This window comes from Alligator mississippiensis, chromosome 5 (assembly GCF_030867095.1).
Source record: "Alligator mississippiensis isolate rAllMis1 chromosome 5, rAllMis1, whole genome shotgun sequence".
NCBI classification, from domain to species: Eukaryota; Metazoa; Chordata; order Crocodylia; family Alligatoridae; genus Alligator; species Alligator mississippiensis.
Window position 1 is genome coordinate 38,422,755 of NC_081828.1, and position 27,241 is coordinate 38,449,995.

Genomic DNA, 27,241 nt, shown 5'->3' on the forward strand with positions numbered 1-27,241 from the left:
CAGTTAATAAAAATTGATACTGAGGATGCCTTCCAACCCTCTGCAGAGAGGTAGATGTCAGCTTTTGTGAAGGGACTCTCCTGAGGCAGATGTCTGAAATCTCACTCCCTGGCTGCTGAAGCCAGACCTGCTCATTTGAGGAGAGAGTCGAACATATGGAATGATGAGCATATAAGTAAAGAATACTAGAGGCTCCTGCAAGAGAATGAAGCAGACTCAGTAAATACGTATTTTTTTTTCCTGTGGGACAGCAGAGTTACAAAGGAGGGACAAAGATTATATCAGAAAGCATGTGGCCTTTCTTCGGTCATTCTGTTCCTAAGCAGTGTCTCTGAGACACAAATGGCAGCAGCTTATTTCACTGAACATGTCTGAATGGCACTTATGCACAGTTTCAGATTATATTTCACCCTCTGGCAAAATCAAATTGCTCTGAGTTCCCCGAGGGAAGGATGAGGAGAAGGGACCTTGCATATGTTGGCCCAATAGCCTCGTGGTAGGTCAGTCACACACAAAGTGAGAGACCCAGGTTCTAGACTGCCCCTACACAGAGAGGGGTTTAAAAATATACATCTCTCCAACTTCCCAGTGTAGCGCTCCAACCATCAAGCTGCAGGTTAAGTATTATCCAGGCCTCTCCAACCCTCCTTTTGAAGCCGACAGAGGGAAATATGTGAAGCCAGAAGGAAGGAAAAAAGCCAGAGCATGTGTGGCATGTGGCTTAATGCTCAATATGAGAAGGGACCCTAGGTTCTCATCAGGTCATTGCTCCCAATGGGACAGGAACTTCCTCCAGTGACTTTTAAATGCAAGGGGCACTAGGGCAGCTTTGAGAGGGGACTGGGTAATGCTTAGCCTATGGTGTGGTAAGCACAGCAGTGTGCTGGGAAATAAATCCAAGCTGCCTCTGGATTAGAGGGGCCTAGAGTACAGGTCACCAACTTCCTAGGTAAGGTCCCCTTCCATTAAGTTATTGAGCTAAAACCTGGAAGTTTCCTTTTAGCTGGAGGTTCCTTCTCCTTCTAAACCCTGCTAGTCTTGGGGGATTTTGTGCAGCTACTGTTTCAAGACTTGTCCCATTTGTATGTACATAACTGGGTAAACATACAGCACTGGGTACCTCTCCAGCCACAGCAAAGTCCTACTGAACATGCTCAGTGGGTGTGCAGACACCTGTATGTCCACACTGAGCCCAGAACAACATCTCAAGCTGCGTGTAAGTGCCAAAAATGGCAGTCATGCAACTGGGTAACTGCTATGTCAGCACTTAACGTAAACTAGGATTTAACTCAAAGACTCTTGAAAATATCTGGATTCCCTCCCCTAAGAACTCCACCATTCCAAAGCTCTCTGGGTGACAGAAGGTGACAATAAAATCTTTTTGTCATCCCATGGTAGCTGCAAAGGGTGGGCATATCTGTAGCAGACACAGCATGGTAGTGAGTGTGTTTGGTAATGGAAGGGCTGCAATTGGAGTGCCGAACACTCTAGAAGAATGGTTCTCAACCTTTTTAGACTCAAGGCACCCCTCATTAGACTTGAGGCACCCCTCAGAAAATTCTACCCCTTAGTTTTCACCCATTTTTTGACTACTGAAAAAATTTTAGAGCAATTCTTCTATTGCAAAGGACTCAGAATGACCACAAGAAGTCAGAATGTTTCTGACACTATGGATTCCTATTTGAAATCTCTAGGTTTATCTTGTGAGTCATGTTTGCACACATAATAGTGCTAACACTGTGTGGCACCCTACTGTACTTTTGAAAAGATAGCAAGGCACCCCAGGATGCTGTGGCTCCCTGGTTGAGAATCACTGCTCAAGACATTGGAGTCAAAGGAGCAGTCCATAGGGACTATTCAGAGTCATAATAAGGTAAACCAACCCTGGGGCCTGCTGTAAATTATGCTGAGACCTAGGGTCAAAACTGGGATAGGTATAAAAGGGAGTTAAAAACACCACCATCCCGTTCCTTCCTGGTGCATTGCCTGAATCACCAAAGGTGATCCAATGGTTCAGTTATGTAACTGTAGCTGATTTCCTCATTTGCACTTCAAAACCTTTATTACCGGTGAGACCTTTACCGGCGATCACTTTTTATATGGAAATGACTGAGGAGCAATAAAGATAGACACACAATGTCATTTTAGGGTAAATGTTCAGAAGTACATATTAAATTATCGTGCGATGTTTTTTTACAGTATTAGGGAAATTTGCCAGGTTCAGCTTGGCTAAGTATCCAAAAACATAGACACATAGGTGAGAACTATGACATCCACTAAAATCTTTTCTTTCTGTGACACTTGACATCTCCCAAGCCTTTCTCAGGTGTTTTGTGAATCCACAGGGCTCATTTTGTTATAGTTTGATGTTCCTGCGTTTTGTCTCCACTGGAAAATAGCTGTACAACAATATGGAATCATAGAAATTTAGGGTTGGTAGGGACCTCAGGAGGTCATCTAGTCCAACCCACTGCTCAAAGAAGGACCATCCCCAACTATATCATCCCAGCAAAGGCTTTGCTTAGCCTGGTCTTAAAAACCTCCAAGGATGGAGATTCCACCACCGCTCTGGGTAGCCTGTTCCAGTGTTTTACTACCCTCGCTGTGAGAAAAGTTTTTCCTAATATCTAACCTAAACTTCCCTTCCTGAGACCATTGCTTCTTGTTCTGTCATTCACCAACATTGAGAACAGTCTAACTCCATTCTCTTCGTAACCATCCTTTAGGGAGTTGAAGGCTGGTATTAAATCCCCCCTCAGTCTTCTCTCCTCCAGACTAAATAAGCCCAGTTCCCTCAGCCTCTCTTTGTAAGTCCAGTGCCCAAAACCCCTAACTTCCATTGCCCTCTGTTGGAGTCTCCAGTTTGTCCACACCTTTGTCCACATGTACATGGACTTCTCCAAATGAAAAAAAAAAGTTAAAAAGAGTCCAGATTAATTTCTCAAGATCACCTAAGATTTATGAATGTCTGTGACCTGGTTTGCTGCTTTAAACTTTATAGTAACTCATTTATTCTGTTTAATCTAATTTAATTTGGCAGAACCAGAGTTCTTTGAATAACACGTGCAGAAATCTCTTAGGATCCAGTGATCTACCTTTCAGTTATTCCTTTTTGATATCAAGCCTTACCTAAGAAGGATTTTTTTCAGTCTATCTACTATAATTAATGATAACCAAATTCACTCTGTGCCTGAAAGAGAGGTCAGAAATTTGGAAGAGGTGGTTGTGAAGTTAATTTGTCACAGTAGGTGAAATTAGCAAGATGCCAGTCTAAAAATTCCAGGATCTAGTGTTCATGAAGCCATTATTAAAAACAAGCAAACAAACCAATAACTGGGTTTTCTGGGGGAAAAGCAAGGCTATACTAGTATGGATGCATGTTATTTACTAAAATGCATTAAGCCAAACATAATAAATGCCATCAACAAACTGGTTCTGTAGGTCTAAAGCAGTTGTATTGAATAATTTGGAATAAATAATAATGTTGGAACAACCTCATTCTGCAGAAGGAAAAGTTGGCTTAATGACTAGATAAATTATTGGTTAGAAAAGTTTGCTCAGCTCCCTACTTTAACATACTGGAATGTGTTATCGTTTTTGGAAAAATCCCTGTTTTGACGTTGAGTAACCATTTGCAATGGTAGGAAACTAATCTGAGCTGCCTAAGAGACATATTTTTGCTTTCTTAAATATAAGTAATTTATCTCAGTCAAGGCTTTCCTTAACTTAACTGCAGAAATCCCATGGCTATTCCACAGTCTGTAATAGGAGTTTGTGTGCACGTGGAGCATCTGCCGCTGAATAATGGGAAGGGGATGACACAGATTGAAACAAGCAATGAGAATGCAATGTATCGCTTAGGAGGAAACTTGACACATGCCTTTCAATAACAAGAAGCACAATGAGAAATGTGACTTTGGCACATCCTTGTGCTTCACAATGCACTAGAAAATAGGTCACTGGGAACAATTCTGTCTTGGTGGAGGGTTAGAATGACCTCATGAGATTTTCCATTTCTAGCAGAGGGATGATGCCTAGCAGTAAAACAGGGCCAAGGATCTTGAGATAGGAGCTTTCTTCCTGGCTTAGCACTGACTTGTTTAACTTTGGGCAAGTCCCTTCCTTAGGGCTTGGCTCTGAGAAATTTACGAAGTCCTGAGCACATTTAAATCCTACAGACTTAGAATATTTCAGCCTGGCTTTAGGGGAGCTGTAGGTTGTCCTTACTCCTGAAAACCACGTCCTAGATCAGTGGTTCTCAACCTTTGCTACCCCTGGGCAACAATACCAAGCAAGCAACAGATTGCAAGCAGCTCATACTTCCTTCTCCTACCAAACTTTTCATCTCCAGTAGCCATGAGCAATATTGTAGGGTCCCCTAGGCCACATGTTTTCTGTGAGCTGAAGACTGAAAACTGCTGCCCCTGTGTACAATGGGGTAAAATTATCCTTCTCTGCTTAACACGGGGGTGATGAAGCTGGATGCTTTAATTCCTGGAAGGCACACTGCGCTCCTCAAAGGAAAGCACTAGAGAGGTTCACAGTATCTTTTACTGTATTATTGTTATTGCTGTAAAACTGTGACTTTATTTGAGGACTTTTTTGCTAGTAACAGGAAGGATCCTGCCATAGAGGAGAAGGTGGTTTTTCTAATGTGCGTTGGTATTAAATTACAGTAAACCGTATAAGAGAATGGTTAGTTACTACAGCAGCAGGTTGTTCATTATACTCTGGCAATGCTTGCTTACATGGCTATGGGTCCCTTTGTACTGCTTCTGGTCCCTGCAGTACCTTCTCATACTTTGATCAACTGTTGCTGTTCCACCTCTACTCCCTGCATCTTGGAAGATAAAACTGAGTTACAGGTGGAACTCGCTGTACAAACACCTACTCTGTCCTGGTGGATGGAATAAATTTTGAGGGCCTGGGGGTTTTGGCTGAATTAATACATTTTACAGAGAGGAAATTTCCTGAAAGCCAGCTCCCATCAGTCTGCTTTTATCATTGTTTCTCCTTCTAGAGCAGCCCACAAGACCACATCTATCAGCAAATGAATATGTTTAATTGGTTGATCTACTGCACAGTGGGTTGTTTACCAGACTCAAGGGCCTTTTAGACATTTTATATTTGCATCCAGCTGCCCCTTTTGCTGCTGGTTTCATGCTGAGCTAAGGAACTGGAATGCAGTTTCTTTCTCTGAGGAGAATAAATTTGAAAATGGTGTTTTTTTTAAGAAACTCTTCATGCCAGCAGAGAACAGTTACTTAACAGCAGGCACCAGCTCTGCTCTAGGAAGAGTTAAACACACCTTTCTATACCACCAGAGATTTCTCTGTCTTAGAGATTGTTGTGCATTTTATGTCTTGTCAACTCTCTGCATTTTTCCATCTGTCACATTGGGAAAGTTTCTGAAGGAAATTGACTGGCCTTTCATCACTGAAGCTGTCAAAGATAGATTGAGTTTGTTTCTTCTGTTGCAGCATTTCTCCCTCCCCACAGTAATTAATGTAGAGTTTGGTTGGGGGGCAAAGGGGAGGCACCATGGCAGTTTATGGGTTTATTTTCTTATCTGTACAAATGAAATAGTGGATTAACATGGCATCTCAGATGGGAATGTAAATAACCTATAAGGAAAAGTGTCTCTTCAGATTCATTAGTAGTGCAGTGCAGAGGCTGGCTTTTCAGTCCCTACAAATGCTGAGGCCTTAACAGGGTGCAGAGGAAGAGAACAAAGCTTAAGCGCTTTAGTAAGATGAATTAATAGAAAAGGTTCAGTGAGCAGAGCCTTTTCCCACCACAGACAAGAGGATCTGGAGGCACAAGATTCCGGTCTGCTGCTAATTGTGGTAAAGGAGGGGGCTTCAAATTAAATATTCCCCAAACAAAAACCAAAGCCACTTATCACCTCTAGAATGTTTTGAATTTGAAATGATCCCATTCATAGGGGCTTTTTAAATTAAAATGTCTTCAGTAGTCTGTTTGACCATTACAAATATTGTTTAAAAATGATCTAGGTCAAGGGACCTTTCAATAGGATGCCAACATCCTGCACTTGAATACTCAAACCACCATGTCAATAAGTACAGTAATTGTGTACAAACCTAGAAGCAGGTGTGTGTGTGTGTAGGGGTGACAGGGTTGTAAAGGTGCATTAGGAAAATTAATCTAACGTGGATTTTCTTTTTCAGTGTAGGCAACAAATGCCATGTAGTCCTTGGTTTCTCTTATGAGACTGCCAACAAGGTACAAATCACTGACATTTGAAAGTAGCTGCTTGTTCATTAGGGACTGAATTTAAAGGGACTCTTTTAGCTAGGAATGCCTTTTAGCTGTTTAAAAGACCTGGTGTGGCTTAAAGCCAGTGATGAGGTGAAAGGCAGTCTCCTGAGCTCTCCTGGCTATATTTAGGATCTTTTAAACCATTTCTGCTTCCTTCCTCTGCTATCCCCTTGCATCTGAACTATTTTGCAATCTCTCTTTCTTTCAGTTGTTGCCTTTTCTTCTTCTCCCTTTACTCTTCCTGTTCTGTATGTTCCCTGTCTGGCTTCTCCCTGCCTCTGCTGATTTGTCTGTTTTCTCACTGCACTGCTCTGTCCTCTTTGCTGGGAAAAGTAAAACTTACTAGACTCCTGATTCGCTGAGTTCCAGAGAGCAGGCTCCTTTTTAAGTCTTTTGGTCTGCTGTGTTTGCTGTAACCTAGTGTATTGGCTGCCTACAACTGCACCCTTGTAACAGTTGAAATTGGAAGGTGGAAACGGAGAGCCTGTTGATGTATCCCTTAAGTTGCAAGGCTTTCTATGGAGATAATACCTTAGTTAAAGGCTTTTGCTATGAGAGGCTTTTATCCCTTGGGGGAAAAAAGTGTGCTGTGATGGGAAGAGTTGAGTTCACTTCAAGGATTTAAAGACCTTAAACTGCTGATCATTTCACTACTATGTTGTGGTTTTCTGTGTCTAGGTGGATTAGGAAAATGGCTCCCAGCCACATCTTTTGTGCCTGTTTAAGTGGTAAACCTAGACTTCCATCAGGCCCAGCTCTTGATGTTGCAAGGCACTTGAGGAGCAGAAAAGTCTTCTGCTGGGCTGACACAGTTTTAAAAGAAATGTGCTGAATCTAATCTAGCATCCTGGCAGCACTCTACAGCTCAGCAAAACATTGTGCAATTCCCCTTTTAAAAATAGATCAGTGCCTAGTGAGGGCTGGGTGCACAGAGACCTTGGAGCGCAAAGTTATTCCTAACGTATTTGGCTTGTAGTTTTTTTAGGAATAAGTCTCCTGTCTTTTTATAGTTGCAAAGAAAACTGGCTTGTGCCTGCAGAGTCTAAAAATGAAAACACCATCTTGGAGAGAAGAGACCTGCTCCTTTGTATCTTAGTGGAGGCAGCTGTGTTAATTTAAATCCAGCTCTGTAAGACATTTACTGCAGGCCAAATTAACAGAAACATGAAGCTGATGGGCTTATACATGCTGCTTGTGACATGCTGGGGCAAGGGGTAGCAGGCCAGCAGTAGCATAGCTAGGGGTAGGTGACTAGGGCATTAGCCACAGGGGATGGCTTAGGGGGAGTGAAAGAATGACCGTTGCCCAGAGTGCAAACTTCCTAGCTAAGTAAGGTCTTTGCAGGGTAAGAGAGAGAAAATGTGATTGCCTTCCCTCTCTCACTGTGAGACCATTCTATTCTCTTGCCCTCCAAAGCTGCCCCCTGCTTCTCCCTGGTGGTAATGTCCCAGCCCTCCCTTACTCCAGGTCTCCTGAAACAACTCGGGGAACACTTCTAAAATCAGTGTAGCACTAATGGGAAAATATCCATGTAGCGAATACAAGGGACACCATAGCGTTGGATAGTTTTATTATTACTACTCAATTCACTCAAGTCCCCTAGTTTGCATGTAGCTGCTGAAGCCCCAGAATGTATAGTTTGCTACACTAGAGTGCCATGGAAACCTGGCTGCAGCGTGCTGCCAGGACACCGGGCCTGGCTCCAAAAGAGTCTAGAAGGAGGGGGGTGGGGGGAAAGAGCCTGTCCCTGTAGACTCAGGAGGTCTGTGGAGGGAGAGACAGGCTGAGGCTGACGGGAACATGCAAAGATCAGAGAAGTCCAATTTCTGTGCTTTGCAGAAGCTCAGCATGGAAAGCAGTTTGTCCTTAAGGCTATGAGGGCATGGGCATTTCTACCTAAACCCTGGATACCTATAATATAATTTAGGTCTAGTTTGTCAAGCAAGAAACAGACCTTTGAATATAGCTTATTTTCTCCAGTCAAACAAGATGAAAAGGACTCAGCATGTTATGCTTTGTGGCTACAGCAGCGTTCGACAATAACCTTCTGTGGTTTTGTTCATGCAAGCACAAATTTCTCTGCAGCTGTACAGATGTCTGAGGGCTACTTCTCAGAGCAATGGGTCCCAGGACTCCTGGATTCTCTCCACAGCCCTGGGAGGAGGGGTGGCCTCAGCCTGCTGTTTTTAGGCTACTTCTGTTCTGATGAATTCCATTCAGTGACCAGGCATCAGATACCAATGACAAGCGCTGGCTAATAAAAGAATCACAGTGGCGGCAAATTTGGCTTTAAGTGTTTCCTCTTTTTTCAGATCCCAAACAGGCAAAAAGATGAGGCTTATCATGCATAAATAGTACCAGGATGCTGTAGTGACAATGTGATTTATTTTAAATCACCAAAACCCTCAAACTGGGAATCGTAGGGCAGATTCCAGTCAATCTGCTGTGGAGGTGGAGAGCTGGGTGACGGAAGATTATGTAGGGGTTGAGCATTAAAGGTGCAAAGCACAGAACTCACAGGACATGTGAGGATTAGGCCAACGTGCAACCAGAGTTCTGGAGTTTGCTCTTCCATCCTCAAAATCCTTCTCAGATTTGCCCAGATTTCTACAGTTGGAGAAATGTAGGGCTGAGGGGGACTTTAGGAGATCTCATGGATGAATTGTATTGAGGGAGAATCAAGTATAGTTAGAAAAGAAGCATTTCACCCTGTGTAATTAGGACTTGTTTGCTTAGCAATGAATGGAGCTGTTGACCTCAAAGTGAAAGATCTGTATGGAGGAGAAAGGGCTGTCTGTGAAACAGGCCCAGGAAACCAGTAGTTGCTCTGGATCAGGCTACCTATGAACCAGGGTGTGCTTTCTGGCCTAGAGACTCTACTGACCTTTCAGTCCTTCTGCCAGTGACACCATCCCCAGCTCTACTGAGTTGTTGCCCAAGGTACTGAGGAAGGGCTGGAGACAGGAAGCCAGGCATATTACTCCCATTTGTGTCTTAGCTTTTCACTCTTACCTCAAGACACCATCTACATTGCTTAAAATAACCTGTGACCACTGCCAGACCAACCAGACCACATCCCTTAGTGAGCAGATGGTACACTGGAGACAGGAGGCAGGGGCTGTTTGTGTCAACAGGCCAGACCTTGGGGCACACATGGTAAGGTACCTCCAATCATAGTTTCATAGTTTCATAGATGTTAGGATCGGAAGGGGCCTCAATAGATCATCGAGTCCGACCCCCTGCATAAGCAGGAAAGAGTGCTGGGTCTAGATGACCCCAGCTAGATACTCATCTAACCTCCTCTTGAAGACCCCCAGGGTAGGGGAGAGCACCACCTCCCTTGGGAGCCCGTTCCAGACCTTGGCCACTCGAACTGTGAAGAAGTTCTTCCTAATGTCCAATCTAAATCTGCTCTCTTCTAGCTTGTGGCCATTGTTTCTTGTAACCCCCGGGGGCGCCTTGGTGAATAAATACTCACCAATTCCCTTCTGTGCCCCCGTGATGAACTTATAGGCAGCCACAAGGTCACCTCTCAACCTTCTCTTGCGGAGGCTGAAAAGGTCCAGTTTCTCTAGTCTCTCCTCGTAGGGCTTGGTCTGTAGGCCCTTAACCATACGAGTGGCCCTTCTCTGGACCCTCTCCAGGTTATCTGCATCTTCTTGAAGTGTGGTGCCCAGAATTGCACTCAGTACTCCAACTGCGGTCTGACCAGCACCCGATAGAGGTGGAGTATCACCTCCTTGGACCTATTCGTCATGCATCTGCTGATGCACGATAAAGTGCCATTGGCTTTTTTGATGGCTTCATCACACTGCCGACTCATGTTCATCCTGGAGTCCACTAGGACTCCAAGATCCCTTTCCACTTCCGTGCCACCCAGCAGGTCATTCCCTAGGCTGTAGGTGTGCTGGACATTTTTCCTCCCTAGGTGCAGCACTTTGCATTTCTCCTTGCATCAGAGATCAAAGCAAGGGTCCCAGGACTTTTAGGTTCTCTCAACAGCCCTGAGAGAGGAGGGACAGCCTCAGGCTGCTGTTTTTAGGCTACTTCTGTCTCCATTCTTCTCAGAACCAGAAACTCCCTAGCCATTCCCCTGAGGTGCTCTATGGGGCACACAGAGAAGTGCAGAGGTAACCGGATGGTGGGACAAGTTCTTGTTCCCCTCCTGAACATGATATTTACCTTTGCCTGAAGAGTGAACCCCCAGACACTTCACCAAGGCAACCAATTCAACCATACAGGCTTTTCCCCATGGGTTCCCCTCCCTGCAGCCTTTTCTCCAGGCCCCTAGGCCTTGCTCCCTGCTCCCTACCCCTGTCCTCCCCATCAAGCCTTTTCCCTTTTCAGTTGGTTTCCTCTCCACCCCTATCTTTGTATTTTGGTCCTCTCAGTCTGCTTCCCTCCTTGCGCCCTCAGGCCCTACACTCCCTAGTTCCCCCAGGATCTTGGGGCAGGTGCACGTTGAGGATGTAACCCCTTGGATAGGTGACTCTGGATGTGGGGGTTGGAAGGGTTGGGTTTAATTTGGTGTGAAGGCTGGAAAGGGTGGCCACAACCCACAGCAACAGAATCCCATGTCTGTGTCTCAGATCCCCTGCATGGGCACATGCCTGGTCTCAGCTCTCTGAGACCCTGAGATGCATTCCCTGGCCTCAAGTACCCTGATGGGCACACGCCTTGCTGTCCGATTACTCACATAGGAACAGGATAAGGAGATCAAACATGATGAGCACAGCACCACTACCAATACCTCCAGCCCTGGCCTGAATTGGTCCCTGATTGAGGAACTGTGGGAAGCGACCTCGCCTGAGGAAGGCCCAGTGTCCTCAGCTTCCCCCTGTGTCTGTCAGCTTCCTCCTGAGTCCTGACTCAATCTGTCATGTTCAGAACAATCCAAGGTCTCAGCTGCCCTGACTAGCTGCATCCCCCTCCAGTCTTAGTAGGTCCTCAGTCCTCATGGGACTGGGCACAGGGCCAGACCCAGCACAGTGTCAATCTCTGAAAGTGCCAAGATGTGGCTGCTGCCTCCCACCCCAGCACAGCCAACAGCCTTCACTCCAGGCGCTGAGGGTGGGTCCTAAGGAATCCATGCAGGCATTATACATAATCCCTCCATGTATCCACCCATCCCTCCTCCCGTGTAGCCATTGATATCCATGTTTCCAGTCGAGGAATCCTGAGGGACAGTAGAGGTCTCCTTCTGAGGGCAAGGGGCTGAGTTGGGAATGAATGGATGGGGCCAAGTTTGGTGTAAGCCAATTTTAGATTCACTGGGCTGAATGAATGCTGGGTGAATTCTGATAAGGGGGTTCAAGTTCAAAGCTGAGCTTGGGAGTGAACTCAGTGTTGGGAGAGCTGTTCCTCAATTTGGAATGATGGTCACGGGCAAAGGTGCACATAGCCAGTGCAGGGCTGGGGTGGGGTCTTGGGGTTCACCTCGTGTGGCTCACTCTCTGTTTGGGAGGTGAAGATTTGAGGAGCTCACTAAGGTTTGGGGTGAAGGATCCCTAGGCTGTCTTTTACCCATATGGGGTTTGCGCCATCTTATGGCAGCTTCTAGATGAAAACTGGGGAGTGGAACTCTGAGGGCTTCTTTCCACTGGGAGACCAACATGGATTAAAGAAGGGCCTGATTTTCAGGTGCAGGAGTTCTGCTTGAAGGTCTCCACATTTGAAAGTGTGAAAGATGGCCCCAGGCACTGGAAGGAGAGAATGCCCATCCATGGAACTGGCCATGGGCTCAGACTCCAAGGAAGTTCCAATCCATCCCATGCCAATCTCCACCCCAATGTCACCAGCTCATTTGAAACACCATGAGATCTTTTCATGTCGGAGGGATGTAGATAATTTCTGGCCTGATTACTGAGCCTTTAGCAAGACTAGCACAGATTTAGGCCACAGAGAGATGGGGGCTTTTCCCTCAGGCTCTTTAAAAGAGGGAACCCCACTCCTCACCCTTGGGAAGTGGGTGCTGTTGGTCCACCTGCCTTCTCTCTTCTCTCCTCTGCTGCTGCTGTGGCTCCCTCCCTGTCCCCACCCGCATCAGGAAGCGGAGGCCTCATTTAGGGTCTGTGTTGCACCCAGTATTACAGGGACCCTGATCTCAGCCAGGGCCTGAGCATACTGAGGACACTGGATTGGGGAAGAGGGCAGAGTGAAACATGAGACACATGCATATACCCTGAGGCATCCCTTTGTCTTTATTAAGGCCTTGTCCCTTGTTCATGTAACACAGGGGCAGTGAGAAGTACCATGTAAGTACTGCTTTCCTTTCCCCTATCCAGGCTTATCCTCTCCTAGCTGGGAGACCTGCAGGCCTTAAGCTGTGGAGAAGCTGGTGACTCCAGGCCTTCCGCCCTGAGCCTCCATTCCAGACAGATTTGGGCAGCAGCAGCCAGGTTGCAGCAGAGTCTGGGGAGATAGGGCCACAGAAACCCGAGCTGAAGAGAATGACAGTAGTGAAGTGGGCAGGGAGCTGGGAAAGCTCAGACTGAGGACACCCTAGCAGGGATATCTTGTGGAGGGCATGGCTCAGACTGATAGAAGCCCCAGAGGTGATTCCTCTGGGCCTTAGGGGGTGGGGACCCTGGCAGAGGGCTGTTTGGGCTGAGCAGTATTCTCCTTTTGTCAGCTGCATTGCCAGGTCTATGAACCTCTGCAGGTAGAGAGAAACAACACAGTCATGGGGGCCAGCATGGAAACAAGAGACATCTCCCTCATCTCCCCTTCCTCCACCACACATACAGCTTCCCTAAGAGGGGGTCCAGCTGCCCATGATCAATGGAGTGTCAGCTCTTGTCTCCTTCCCACCTACATCCCAGACTGCATGCAGCACTGGGGGTAGCAGAAGAGGAGAGCTAGGAACATGAAAGGGACAGCCCCCTCCCTACATCCATGTGCTCTCCAAAGAGGTGGTGGAGAGGATCAGGGATCCAGTAAGAGACAGAAGCTGGTATGGTCTCAGTGCCCAGCCCATGGCAGGAAGCAAAAACAAAAATCCAGCTGTTTGTGGGGGCCTGTCAGAACACCTGGGTTTTATCCCAGCTCTTCAGAGGATACTGAAGTCCCCAGCATAACTGTCTCTGGACCTGCTTACCAGGCTCAGCTCTCTGGGCATCTCTCCTCCCAGCAGGCATGGGTCACAAAGAGCAGGGCCAGCAGGAGAATGACTGCCCCCAGCCCCAGCCGCACCACATTGGACTTGGTGTAGTCAGTGTCCTGGATGTGTGAGCCTGAAGAGGGTATAGGAAATGGGACACAGAATAGCACCCACGATTAGAGAACACACAAGTCCTCCAAAGGAACCAGTCCACATGCAGTTTTCCTGATGTGGAATCTAGGTATCCTGGATCCTAGAGCCCCTCTGTTAACCCACCAGACCCCACTCCCCTCCCAGAGCTGCTATAGAACCCAGGTGTCCTGGCTCCCAGCCCCCTGCTCTTACCATTACCATCCCTCACCCTTCTCAGAAATGGGAATAACCCCCTTTCTATCTGACTTCCTCCCCTAAGACTCTACCAGCACATGTTAGCCAATTCTGTTCATACAGTGCCACACAGATTAATCCTTGAGATGCTGAATTCAACTGCCCCATCCCCTACTCACCTTGGGTCCGTGTGTCTGTATCATTGAGAGTCATGTTGGCTCTGGCCTCAAGCTCATCCATACCATAGCGGCAGATGAAGACCCCCCCAGGGCTCAGAGCCTCCTCCTCAGGGAGATTGAAGCCAGCTGGAGCATCATCCCCCGGGAAAGCTGTGATCCAGGCCAGGGGCAGCGGATCTCCATCACGGTAGAGGTAGAACCAGCCCCCTACAGAGTCAGTAAAGGGCATGGAGCAGTTCACCCGGAGCTTCCCGGCTGTGTCCACAAGCTTCTCCTGGGCACTGGGAACATCTGGAAGAGTAAGACACTGTGACCACCACACCATGGCTGTGCCCCCTGCAGGGCCCAGCCAAACCTGATATCTGGGTGGGGTCACTGGCCTGCAGTGGAACCACAGCTCAACCCCACAATGCATTGGGAGGTTTTCCGTGGCCATGGTGCTGAGGGCTAAGGGATAGGAAGGAAATGCAGGGCTCCCACAATACACTGGAAAGCAGTTAGCCAACAGCCCTCACTCCAGGCTCTGGGAGTGGGCCTTAAGGAATCCATGCAAGCTTCATACATAACCCCTCCATGTATCTACCCATCTCTCCTCCCATGTAGCCATTAATCTCCATGTTCCCATCCACAGGCCTCTCCCCCTGCAATCCATTCATCCAACCAACCTTAAACACAGCTCTCCATCGCCAAGCACCATCAATGTATTCCCATATGCACCCCTCTTACACCCCCTCCACCTGTTAGAATCATAGAAAATGAGGGTTGGAAGGGACCTCAGGAAGTCATCTAGTCCAATCTCCTGCTCAAAGCAGGAACATCCCCAACTAGATCATCCCAACCAAGGCTTTGTTCTACTCAGGTGTTAAAAAATCTCCAAGGATGGAGAGTCCACAACCTCTCTGGGTAACCTGTTCCAGTGTTTTACTACCCTTTCTTCCAGTGAGAAAGTTTTTCCTAATATCTAACCTAAACTTCCCTTGTTGCAACTTGAGATTGTTGCTCCTTTTTCTGTCAACTGCCACCACTGAGAACAGTCCAGCTCCATTCTCTTTGGAACTCCCCTTCAAGTAGTTGAAGGCTGCTATTAAATCCCACCTCAGTCTTCTCTTCTGCAGACTAAATATTACCAGCTCCCTCAGACTCTCTTCATAAGTCATGTGCCCCAGTTCCCTAACCATTTTTGTTGCCCTTCATTGGATTCTCTCCAATTTGTCCACATCCTTTCTATGGTGGGGGCACCAAAACTGGACATAGTACTCTAGGTGTGGCCTCACCAGTGTTGAATAAGTTCCTCCATTCATTCTCATGTATAACTCAAGCATCCCTTCCTCAACCTTCCATCACCATGTACAACCAGTTCATAATCTTCCCCCATCTCTCTTAGTGATATACCTGCCTCCTGGGACACAGACAGGAGACACACTATTTCAGGGTAATCTGCATGCACTCTGGCATAAGTGTGGAGCAATCACACAATGTACAGCCCTGCCCTGGGCTACAACACTGCACTCTGGGGTAACACTACCCTTTGGGGAGTAGGAGTAACTCTATACAGGTGCCAGCTACCTGGGTCTACAGGTCAATGCCAGCCAGCTTCATCCTCATATAACCTTTGCTCAAGGCTTCCCTGCCATCTAGTGGCGAAGCTCTTCCATAGCAATACGCTGGACTGAGCTGTAACAAGCATCACCCACCAAGTCACACCAAGCAGAAGACAAGGTAGAGAGGACACCTGGCAGATGTACAGGTAAAGGCATGATGGGATCCTACAACTGCACTTCCTTCCATGCCACATGTGCATAGCAGGAGGCATGATTGTGGAATCCAGCATTAACTCCTGTCACACCTTATTGCTTGTGCAGGGAGAGCCTGGGATCACAATCCCAGGCTGGGAAGCCCATCAGCTGAATGGCCTTCCAGCCACAGAAGCTCACCCCACAGCTGGGAGTCCCAGCCTGGATGCATGTTCATTTAATGGTGTGATAGGAACCAACAACAAAGTTATTACACATTTTTTGTATAATAATTTTATGGCTTATTCCTCATTTACTCACACCATTAACTACATTAACATATGGCTGGGTAACAACTTAAGATGTGATTCATTAGTAAATTATATCTTAAGTGTAATGTGCACTAGGGGCCTTACAGACCAGTGATTCTCAACCAAAGTGCTGTGTCACTCTGCAGTGCCTTGACATCCTTTCAAAGGTGCTGTGGGGTGCTGCATAATGCACTGTTAGGTATGCAAATATCATTCACAAGATAAACCCAGAGATACCAAATAGGAATCTATGGTGTTAAACATTCTTCCCTGTTGGCATCTTTCTGACTTCTTTGCAACAGAAGAACTTTTCTATTTATTTTTTGTAGCAAAAAAATTAGCAAAAACAAAGAGCCAGCATTTTCCCAGGGGGGCTTGAGTCTAATGAAGGGGACCTTGAGTAAAATGTTGAGAACCACTGTTATAGACCAAGTGAATCAGAGGTGCAAGAGCTTTCATGAGACACAGCTCATTTAATCAGATGCTATGGAAGGACAAACAGAAAGCAGGATATTCAACAGAAGTAGTAATTTAAAAACAAGACTAGGAAAGGGGGGAAAGAAGGAAGAAGAGAGGGCAGTGCAGAGAGTCAAAGGGGGCTGGAAAGAACACAGGCTTTATGCGTTGTGTGTCTGCAACCTTGGAAATGAACTGAGAAAAGGTGCAGAGGGGAAAGGCTCCTGCCCCATTCCTACCCTCTGAGCCAGCTCAGCCCTGGGGCTGGAATGGGGCCCACATCCCCTACAGGGGAAAGGCCCCTGCCCCATTGTGAAGCCCCTACCTGTGACTCTCAGTTCCACGGGGTCACTTGCATTGGACCAGACGAAGGGCTCAGCCATAGTGTGGTAGTAGCAGGTGTATCTCCCTGTGTCAGCAGCACTTGCTTTGCTCAGGTGGAACTCAGCTGTGGGAGGCTCACCCCGGGGTGCCTCTTCCCTCCAGAACTCCCGCTGCCGATACAGGACGAAACTCATGCCTGGATATGGGGCCCAGCACCGGATTGTCCATGCCTGGCCCGGCAGAACCTCTGTGCCAGGCCTGACAGCAATGGAGGGCTTGGGGAAGCGGCCTGCACCCAGGATGGGGAGGAGGGAGTCAGGAAGGATCATGTGATGAGTCCAGAGACCCACAGGCCCACCCAACCCAGTGCCCCACCCCCTTCCTGCTGCACCCAGATCAACCCCAGGAGTTCTGGGGCAGGTCTAGGGTGGTGCAATGGTACAGCCACATCCCCTTTTGCTTCCTGCTCCACCCAAACTTTAAAAACAACAGCCTTGGAGGGGCAGCAGCATTTCTATTCAGACAGTGCAGAGAAAGTCAATTGACTCCATGGCTCATTGTCATCTCCCTGATTCCTGCTTATTAGGGCAGTGTGAGGCTTCCGATGGTGCTTCAGATCCAGAGAAGCTTCAGACACTTTGGCATCTGAAGCAGCATGTCTGGATCAAACCACTGGCTTCGTTAGGCTTTCCAAAGTGGTTTGGAGCTTCCGAAGCGCTTCGGAAAAGCTTCAGAGCTGCTTTGGAGATCCAGCCATAGGGTATAATGGGGAATCAATGAAATACCTATAACTTTGTTGTTTTTTGTCTGATTTGGATGAAAATTGCAAGGATGGTAGCCTTGGCTGAGAGCATGAAGTCTGCCATGTGTCAAGGTGATAGGTCTAGGGGTTCAGGGGGAACTGCACCCCAAATTCATGAAAGAAAGCTCGTGTCACATCTATGTGTTACAACACAGGGGGGTGAAAACTGCAAGGGTAGTAGCCCCTGGTGAGGCCACAAAGCCTGCCAAGTTTCAAGGAGATAAGTGGAGGGGTTTGGGGGAAACTGCACCTCAAGCTGCGGACAAGCAAAGCTTGTGACATAGGTGACACTGTGTGTGTTAAGGCACAGCAGGGTGAAAGCTGCAGGGATGGTAGCCCCTGCTGCGGCCATGAAGCCTGCCAGCTGTCAAGGAGATCGGTGCAGAGAGGTTCTGGGGCCCTGCACCTCTGCCTGCTGACTGGCAAAACTCATGACATGGGTGCTTGTGCAACTGTGTCTGTCTTGGTGCTGGGGGGTGGGAAGGGGGAGAGCTACTGCAGGCCTGGTTGCCAAGCTACTGTGTTACCAGTTACCAATCAATCATGATTCACTCAGGGACCAGCTCAATACACAGTTGCTAGCTAATGCAATCAGTTAATTAGCAACAATTAACACCTACAAAACCACAGACTAAGGAGGGGAAAGAATCTATACAGACAACCAACTGCCCCAACACAGAGACAGTCAGTTGCACAAGCACCCACGTCACAAGTTTTGTCTGTCAGCAGCTAGGGGTGTAGGGCCCCAGAACCCAGAACCCCTGCACCTATCTCCTCGACAGCTGGCGGGCTTTGTGGCCACAGTAGGGGCTACCATCCCTGTAGCTTTCATCCTGCTGAGCCTTAACACAAAGTGTCACCCATGTCACAAGTTTTGCTTGTTCGCAGCTTGAGGCGCAGGCTTGATTCCGAAGCCGTGCTGAGGACTGGAGATAGGGTGGGGGAGCCAAGGCCAGCAGCACTGGTCCCTGCAAGAGGCAGAACAGTGGCAGCGTGGGGCGTTAGCTGGTGGCACTCCATCCCAGCCCCCTCCCCCCATCATTCTTGATGGGCAATTGGTTAGTCATTATATATAATCTAACAGATCAGTGCCTGTTCCACTGATTATACTTGTATGGTGCTAGCCCCTCCGCCTATTAATAAAGCATCTAGCTTCTCTCTAACTGGAGAAAAACATGTGATGTGTCTCATGTGATGATGTACCACATCATCTGCACCCCCCTTTTCAAAACCCTAGGTCCACCCATGGAGGGGCCCATCCACTCTGGCATCTGAGCTGAGCACTGAGACCTCTCTGTCCCCAAGGTCACGCCCATGGGACTCACCACTGGTGATGTTAGTGGGGTCGCTGGGCAGGGATTCCATCTGCTCCCCTGCTGCGTCCCAGGCCCGATAGCTACAGCGGTACTGTTCACCCGGGCTGATGTAAGGCAGGAGGAATGTGACCTCTGATCCCTCTGCTGGGGCCTGCTCCTCAGCCACAGGGCCTGGGGTACTGTCCCGGTGCAGGATGAACCAGGCACCTGTGAAATCCCTTGGGGCCGAGCAGTGGAGCTGGTACACACCCTCGGCCCCTGGGGCCTGGTTCCAGAAAATGGATGGCTTGGGCAGGGCTGGAGGGAGAATGGGCAAGAGAGTGGGCATGGCACAGGGGAGGGATGCCCTCAGGTCCCCCTGCCCTCCCCACAGGTTCCCTCCTCAGCACTTCCATGCCTTCCGCCCTTTCTCACAGATCTCCCTATGTCTCCCAGTCCCATTCTGACCACCTTCCACAGTATTTACAGCTGCCCTGTGGCATCTCCCACAACCTGGCTTCCCCTACCCCACAGTGGACTGCGGGGGAGGTGTCTGAGCTCAAAATCAGCAGCGTATTCTTGCCCACCAGACCCTCGTGGGTTCTGCCCCAGAGGTGGGGCAGAACCCAGGAGTCCTAGCTCCCAGTCCCACCCCTGTTTTAACTCTTCTGTATTTAGAGTAGGGATAGCACCCAGGCATGCTGGCTTTCAGCGCCCTTACCCTTGCTTGTCTCTCAACTCTAGCCCACCACACGCCACTCCCCTCCCCGAGCTGGGATAAAACCCAGGAGTCCTGGCTTCCAGCTTCCCTGCTCTAACCCGCTTTTCAGCCATGAGTCAGGGACTCAGAGAACTCACAGACAGTCAAGAGCAGGAGAGGCAGTGTTAGCGGCATGGTGGGCAACAGGAGCCAGCAAAGCGGAACTGGAGGGGTAGGATGGCTCTGCAGCACCCGGGACGCTGTCTGCACCCGGCTCCAGGAAATGAGCCATCATCCTCCATGGAAAACCTGTACTTCCCCATCTAACAGGGGAAGTGGGGTGGCTGCAAACTGACCCAACGCAGGGGCTGTGAGGGAAGGGAGGCCACACTGCTGTCAGTGGCAGTGGTGTTAAGATCAGGGCCCTCATGTCTGGGGCTGCACAGATCCTGACTGAAATTGGGCCCCTGAGGTGTCAGGACTTGTGTTGTGCCAGGGTGGATTGGGTGGCTTTGCTGAGAGGTTGGACAATGGGTTTGTACAGGATGGCTGAGGTAGGGGCCATCCTGCCTCAGGCAGGCGCTGGACTGGGTGATCAGTGGAAGCCACTTCTTCCACTGCTTTTTAATTCTCAGAGGGTCCCTGTAGCCTCAATCTCCCAGGCTCAGCTGGCAAGGATGGATTGTCCTGCCTGAGGGCGGAAAAACTGAGGCATGGAGGGAACCAGTCTCATCATTACATGAGGCCTAGGGGCTGCAGCCAGGACTTGATGGTCTCCGAGTCCTGCACCCAGACCTCAGTGAGACTGCCTGGCATGTGCCTGCCCTACGGTCAGCTGTGGCAGGGGCTGGTGGGCTAGAACAGGGGATGCCTGGCCACCTGGGCTCTCTGGGAGGGCAGTTGTGGCTGCGGAGCTGGATGGAAGGGGCTGGAAGAGAACCCAGGGGTCCTGCACAGATCCTACTGGGATCAGGACCCTGCCCTGCCAGGGGCAGTGCAGACGTGAGGGCGAGGCCATGGCAGGTGCTGGTGTTAGGTTTGGGGTCGCATCAGGGTGAGAGGCTGGACGCTGGCTCTGCATGGGATGCCTGGCACAGGGACCGTCCTGCCTCGGGCGGAGGTTTGGGCTGGGCTACCTCCGAGGTCCCTTTCAGCCCCGCGGCCCAGGGGGTCCCCAGACCCCGCTGGCAAAGGGCGGGTCGCCCTGCCTGGAGAGAGGGAAACTGAGGCACGGAGCCGGGCACGTGTCTTGTCACACGGGGCCTCGCAGCTGCGGCCGACACCGCATGGCCCCGGGCCTCGCACCCAGCTCTGGAGGCCGAGGCCGCCGGTGCCCCGCGGGCAGCCGGGGCCGGGGCTGGAAGAGAGCCCAGGCGTCCGGGCCGGGCGCACGGGGAACCCCGGGACTGCCCGGCACTGAAATCCCCACTGCTCTGACTCAAGGGAGCCGGAGGAGGGGCCGTGCCCCCGGGCGGAGGCGGGGCGACCCCGTTGCCTTGGCAACCCTCGCCCCGCCCCCTCCCTGGGCTAGGAGGGAACTCCCACGACGCCGCGTGGGGGCGGGGCTTGTCTCCAGGTCCTGCCTCCAAGCGGCTTGACCAAGGGCGTTAGGGCGCCGGGCCTGGCCGGCGAGATGGCGGTGCTGGATAGTGCGTGTCCGGGAGCGGGAGGGTGCGAGGCCGGGGCCGGGGCCGGGGCCGGGGCGCCTGCGCGTTCAGACGTTCCCGGGACAGCCTTAACCCTTTGCGCTCTGCCCGCAGAGATCGTCTCCTTCCTAAAGATCGCGTGGGCCAAGCAGCCCGTCCTCGTCGTCTCCGCCGGCATCAGCAGCGTGGGTGAGCGGCGCGGGCGGGGCCGGGCCGGGCCGGGCGTGCGAGGACCCGCGCTCCCTGGCCTCCCGGAGAGACCCGGCCCGGCCCCGGCCCCGGTCCCGGTCGCAGTCGGAATGCGTGCAGGGCGCCCGGGTTTTCCCAGCGCCGCCCCCACCCCGCTGCCCTCTCCGGGCGGTGGCGCTCTGCCTGCCTGACCCTGCCAGGGCTGACCGCGGGCACCGGCAGCCTCGGCGTCGAGGTCTGGTCACAGCACTGGGGGACTGTCCGGTCCCGGCTGCAGCCCTGAGGCCCCTATGATGAGAGGCGGCCCCACGGGTGGCTCCAGTCCTTCATGTGCTTGAGACCCTAGGGGAAGCTGAGGGGTGGCACCTTCTCCCCCCTCCCCCGGGCTGTGAACCTACTGGGGTGCCTGGAGTTGGAAAAGAGGGGTGAGAGCAGCTGTGTGGGAGACCAGGCCTCAGCACAGCCCTGGGTTTTTTTTTTTCTAGCTATTGTGCTGCCCTTTGTCAGCCCCTACATCAAGTACACAGAGATGGCCAATAGAGCCACACCCTATGTCTATCCAGGTAAGGGGACCTGGGGCCCCTGTGGAAAGGTTTGTGGGGGGCTGGGGGTGTTTATTCTGTGGGGCCTTGGGTCTGTCTTGCCCCCTTGCTGGCCGAGTCCTTCCCAACCTCATGGTTGCCTCACCCAGCTGTCTTCTGCCCCTGGGACAGTCTGAGTAGCTCCTGCTCAATGGCTGATGCCATGGGCAGAAATGACCTCAGGAGCCTAGAAATCTTGATGTTGCCTAAGTCCAGCCAAGCCCAGCCATTACCCTCTTGCTGTGTGGCTGATTTGCCAGTGAGAAGTACCCCCTTCAGTCCTGTCCCATTCCCACCCACCACAGCCTCCCGCATCCAGTACAGCACCCCTAGTGCTGGGTATTGGGGTCAGTACTGACTGCTGGGGTGACAGACCACCTACTGATTTGCCCTTCTCCCCCACTTACGCTCTTGCATACAGCTGCGAGCATACGCTCCCTCCCCCCACAAACACACCTTCCTGCAATGTAGTGCAATGGGGGAGCATCAAAGGAAGGATACTGGGTACTGAGGTCCCTTCCCTACATAGTACAGAGCCTCTCAGGCCTGGTGAGCTGGGCCAGTCCTAGTTGCAGGGGGGACAGTCTTCTGCCCCTGAGGTGCTAGGGCAGGGGCACAGCACTGACTGCTGGGGCAAGCCCTAGGGCAGCCCTAGGGCTGACTCAGCAGGGTTGCTACCCCTTAAATCCTGCAGCCGTGCATTCAAGCAGGCTGCTTTTGTCCCCCTCTCCCTCCCAGCCTCTCCCAAATCCTGCCCCTATTCTCAGCTTCCCCTGCTTGCTCCTTTGGTCCTCAGTGCCAGTACGAGATGATGGGAACATGCCAGACATCCCCTCTCACCCCTGTGACAAGGAAGGGCCCAGCTTGGAGTGGCTGAAGAATATGTGAGGTGCCCAGTAAGAGCGAGTTGATGCCCCCATGGTGAAGTTGGTTGTACAGCCAGAGCATCGCATCAGTGCTGTCTGCTGCCCCCTTGCTGGTTATGAATGGTTAAGTGTTTGGTTTGTCCTTGTTCAGATGTAATAAATATTTGACTTCCAGGAAGAACATGTGCTGTGTGAGTAAAGGGAGACTGTAGCAGCCCCTTGTTGTCTTCTGCAGCTGGTGCTGTGGCATTCTTCCTACAACCTATACAGCAGCAGAGGTTAAAATCAGGTCCCTTTGATTTTAGATTTGGGTAAGGGTGCTGAGCCCATGGGCCAGAGCCAACCCACAGGGCTCCCAGGGGGTCTGGAAATTTGGTGGCAGGGGAGTGATGGCACCACTCCCCTGTTGCCAAATTTGCAGATCTGTGGGGACTTAGACCCTATGTGCTAGGGGTGGGAGGGGACATTGCTGGGCTCCCATGGCCCAATCCCATCATATAGCAGTGGGTGAGGGTAGTACTGGGTCCCTGTAGCCCAATCCCAGAATGTGGGAGGGGTGACACCAGGCCCCTGGAGCCTAATCTCAGTAGGAGAGGATGGTGCCAGGGCCTGATCCTAGTGTGCAGGGCAGGGGGTGGCAGCACTGGGCTCAATCCCAGCCTGTGAGGTAGCTCTCTATCTGGCCCTCCAAGTTACTCATCTGGCCTGTGGGGCTAGAAGGTTGAGCACCATTGGACTAGGGTGTTACATCTTGTGGTTGCAGTCAGCCCTGACACGCAGCTTTGTTAAGAGGTTCGACAATGCATTTGTACAGGATGGTTTGGATAGGGATGATCCTGCTTCAGGTAGGGGGATAGCCTAGATCAGTAGTTCTCAACCTTTTTTGTACCAGGACCAATTTGTAAATATCAGTGGCCAGTCCAGATCCAGTTCCCCCTCACTCCTGACCCACTGCCCCCTGCTCCCCAGTGTGTGGGAAAGAAGGTGGGTGTGTGAGGTGGGGTGGGGAAAGGGGCCCAGGCAGCCCCTTGCAGGCTGGAAGTCTGCCAGCCTGCAAGGGAAAAGCCAGTTTCCCATGTTTTTCTCCATTTTTTTTGTTTGTTGATCCATTTTTAGTTTGTTTGCAACCCTTTCATATATTCATGTGACCCACTTTTGGGTCATAGCCCACTGGTTGAGAAGCACTGGCCTAGACTACCTCTGGAGGTCCCTTCCAGTCCACCTTCTCTATGTGGATTTTTACTGCGGTTTTATCCCTGCAGGGAGCTGGGACTAGCACCCAGCTTGGCTGGCTTCCATTCTTCTCTTTTCCCATCTCCAAAGACAGTGGTACCACAGGAGGGCTTCAATCTTAAACAAGAGTCCCATCAGGCACAGAGCTGCCACACCAAAACAAAAGGACCAGAGAGACCCTAGAGCCATGCATAGAGCCAAGGAGTCCTGACTCCTAGTTCCCACTTGTCACTTGTGAGCTGGGGAGAAAACACAGGTAACCCAGCTTTCAGTAGCCCTGTCCCTGCTCTTACTACTGTCTTCCTTTCCCTTCCCTTGAGCAAGTGGGAATACTAGTTGCCTGACTCCAACCAAATGTCCTGTGTCCTGAAACAAGACCACACTATTCCTCTTTAGGGCAAGTCCAGCTGGACTTCCAGCTTGGGGAAGGCAGTGGTGGATTAAAGCCTACTATAATGAGCTAGATTGGAGGGAACATTACATGCTTTTAAGCCATTGTCCAGTCACAGCATCTCTTTATTGTACTGGGATTGAACAGACACCACCTCCTGCCACAGGCTTCTATGCCTAAAGTAACTGCAGGGTCAGAATCTCTGAGTCCAGGTGGTGACTGATCTATGAGCTGTCCCCACCTTCTCCCAGCTGGCTGCACAGTCTGTTGCTCTCTTCCTATCCCTTAACCCTCAATCAAAGCAGAGTTACTGGTACAGGAGGAGTTAATATCCAGGCTTGTAGGAAGGGATGCCAGCTCCATGCACTAACCCTCCTTTAGTCCTCCACGGGGTGATGCCAACAGTCTAGTCACTTCCAGGAAGACTCAGTCAAAATCAGAGCAGCCCCCAGGGCTGGAGAACTTGGGATAGTGAAGCATTTTGTCGGGAGGGCTGGGCTGGTTCCAGCTGGGGTCAAGGACATCATCTTGGCTGCATGGAAAGTCATCCTCTGCTTTGACCTTGAAGAGGGAGATGCGTTTCAAAGGAGTAGCCTCTGTGGGCCCATCCAGCACCATATCCCCCCCCCAATAAGACCTGACAAACCCACAGGTCCACTTAGCTGCCTTCCAACAGGCCATTCTCTGCTACACCCCTTATGCCCCAGCAGCAGGATTCAACTGTGGGAACAAAGGCAGTGAACCAGGCCAGTACCTGGACAGGAAAGTCATCCATGGTGAGGAGGGAGGGGGCTGTCCGCCGGCCCCTTTGCTCCTTGTCCTCACGGCCATGTCGCCGCCGCTTCTTCCCGCTGGGGGCCTCTGCAGGTGAGGGGCTTTCAGGCTCCAAGCCAGTAGGTGGGGGGCCGGGAAATCGCTGGAGGGTCTCTTTTTCAGGAGGCTCATTCTCTGTGTTTCCAGGGGTTGGCACATCTGTGCTGTGGCTGCCTTCATCCTGGGTGCAGAGAAAGTGGGGCTGTTTGAAGTAAGAGGGAGGGAGAGCTTTCCTTCCAGTGATGGGCTGATAATGCACAAAGCCAACAATCACACATGATGCCTGGGGATGAAGCAACTCCCAGAGCCCTCCCCATCCCCACACCGTGGGCAAAGCCATCACCTACCTCGAGGACGATGGTGAGCTGGCTCTGTCTGTAGTCATCTCCATAAGAATCCAGGATTTTCATGAGGAACCTGCAGGGGATGTAGAGCAGTTGTGAGAGAGTCATCAACACCAGGGCCTTGCTGCAGTGGCCACTGTTTGGACACAGACTGGCAGAAATCAGGGCCCTGTTGGGCTGGGCACAGCCTAGGTTCCGAGTCATTAAGTGCACATGTCCACAAACAGGTCAAAGAACTAGCAGTTAGCAAAAAGGATACCAGTGTGTGCCCCATTAGCTGCAGCTGTCGTAGGCCTTTGCTGGCACCATGCAGACCCCACAGCAGTGGGCGCAGGCAGGGAGGGACCTGCCTCTGAAGCTGGGGGCTGGCTGCACCCTCACCTCCTCTCCTGCTTGAGGCGCCGTGTTATCTTCTGCACATGGTGAAGTCTGTTCAATACCCTCTCGTTGACCTGGAGCCAAGGACACAGGCATGCATGAGGCCTTCAGCTGCCCTTTGATCTGGACCTGCCTCCCTGGCCACTGCCCCCTGGCCTAGCAGGGATGGCTCTGGTGTAGGACACCTGATGGACTCTTATCTATGGGGTCTGGAATGCAGCTGCCTCCAGTGATACAGGTCATGGAGAAAAGTAGGTGCCCATCTCTCACCGACCTCAAAAAGAGGCTGGGACAATGACTGGTAGGGGATGACTGAGATGTATGTATGCCTATGTTCTGTTGTGAGAATTTCCCTGGCTTCTGGGCTTTGCCGATTGCCTTATCCCTGCCTTTCTGCTAGAAGACTGGGAGATTGTTACCTTCCTTTGTAGCAGTGATGCAGCCTCTACCTGGGATCTTTAGAGCACACATGAATAACCTTTTACTGCAGCAGGACATTGGCTGCTGCAGTTCCCCTGCTTGACCTGTGGCAGGTTTGTGTGTGATGCCTGGTGTTGTCTTCCCTTTGCTGAGAGGTTGAGCTATGGGTGTGAAGGGGGTGGCACAGACGGGGCTGAGGCTGCCCCAGGCCAAGGCTGGAGCAGGTGTGACCACGGGGATCTGGCTCAGCCCCGCTTCTCTGCCATGACTCTGTGAGGTGCTGCGAGCACTCGGCTCCCCGGGGCCAGGCCTGGAAAGCAGGAGGTCTTGGGCATCGAGCCAAGATGGTGTTTGGTGGGGCGGCTGATGCCCCAAGACGGGCCCGGCCGCACCTGCTCGATCTCCCGACAGCGGCGGCCGAGCGCCTGCACCTTCCTGCGACCCAGCTCGCGCTGCCGCTGCAGTGCCTCCTCCTCCTCGTCCTCGGGCAACGCGTCCCCGCTCAGGCCACCGTCCACGAACTCCACCTCGGTCTCCAGCTCGCTCTCCAGGATGTTGCCTCCGAAGAGCGGCGGAAGCGCCAGCTCCGAGCCCGGCGGCGCCGAGAACTCCTCGAAACCAACCCCGGCCATGGTGCGCCGGCTCGGGAGGCGGGCGCCCGCTGATGACACGAAGGGGCAGGCGGACCAGGCGCGAACTGATGGCGCACGTGGCGTAACAGGGGCAGTGCGTAGTGAAAATGCAAGAGGGTGGTTGTTAGAGAGTGGGCGCGCACTAATGATGCAGGCGGGGAGTGTTGGTTGGGTACGCGCTGGTCGGGTTAGGCGCGCGCTGATAACGTACGAGCTAGGGGAATGGGTATGCACTGATGACGC

The 27,241-nt window shown here is 51.1% G+C and overlaps 3 protein-coding genes across 6 annotated transcripts; 1 reads left to right on the top strand and 2 right to left on the bottom strand.

Moving 5' to 3' along the window:
- Positions 1-12,456: 12,456 nt before the first annotated feature.
- Positions 12,457-21,033, bottom strand: LOC102572675 (immunoglobulin superfamily member 1). Of its 3 annotated transcripts, none has more exons than XM_019479029.2 (6): positions 19,664-21,033; positions 18,836-19,123; positions 16,710-16,997; positions 13,885-14,175; positions 13,376-13,511; positions 12,457-12,690 (listed from the first exon to the last, which is right to left on the bottom strand). In XM_019479029.2, the coding sequence occupies exons 1-5, from the start codon at positions 19,698-19,700 to the stop codon at positions 13,381-13,383; spliced, it is 1,035 nt and encodes a 344-aa protein (XP_019334574.1). In that variant the 5' UTR covers positions 19,701-21,033; the 3' UTR covers positions 12,457-12,690; positions 13,376-13,380. The 3 variants fall into 3 exon arrangements, with proteins under 3 accessions (XP_019334574.1, XP_019334573.1, XP_019334572.1); XM_019479028.2 differs by having other exon boundaries at positions 12,457-12,934; XM_019479027.2 differs by having other exon boundaries at positions 12,457-13,511.
- Positions 21,034-21,045: 12 nt separating this feature from the next.
- On the top strand, positions 21,046-22,968 carry NDUFA3 (NADH:ubiquinone oxidoreductase subunit A3). Its single transcript, XM_006277621.3, has 4 exons — positions 21,046-21,154; positions 21,266-21,340; positions 21,826-21,903; positions 22,718-22,968. Exons 1-4 carry the CDS (start codon positions 21,139-21,141, stop codon positions 22,807-22,809), a joined length of 261 nt encoding a protein of 86 aa, XP_006277683.1. The 5' UTR covers positions 21,046-21,138; the 3' UTR covers positions 22,810-22,968.
- A 1,547-nt stretch (positions 22,969-24,515) lies between these two features.
- Positions 24,516-27,191, bottom strand: TFPT (TCF3 fusion partner). 2 transcript variants are annotated; one of them, XM_019479135.2, is made up of 5 exons: positions 26,759-27,191; positions 25,950-26,020; positions 25,572-25,641; positions 25,166-25,471; positions 24,516-24,972 (listed from the first exon to the last, which is right to left on the bottom strand). In XM_019479135.2, exons 1-5 carry the CDS (start codon positions 26,996-26,998, stop codon positions 24,838-24,840), a joined length of 822 nt encoding a protein of 273 aa, XP_019334680.1. In that variant the 5' UTR covers positions 26,999-27,191; the 3' UTR covers positions 24,516-24,837. The 2 variants fall into 2 exon arrangements, with proteins under 2 accessions (XP_019334680.1, XP_006277684.1); XM_006277622.4 differs by having other exon boundaries at positions 25,166-25,405; positions 26,759-27,184.
- Positions 27,192-27,241: the final 50 nt, after the last annotated feature.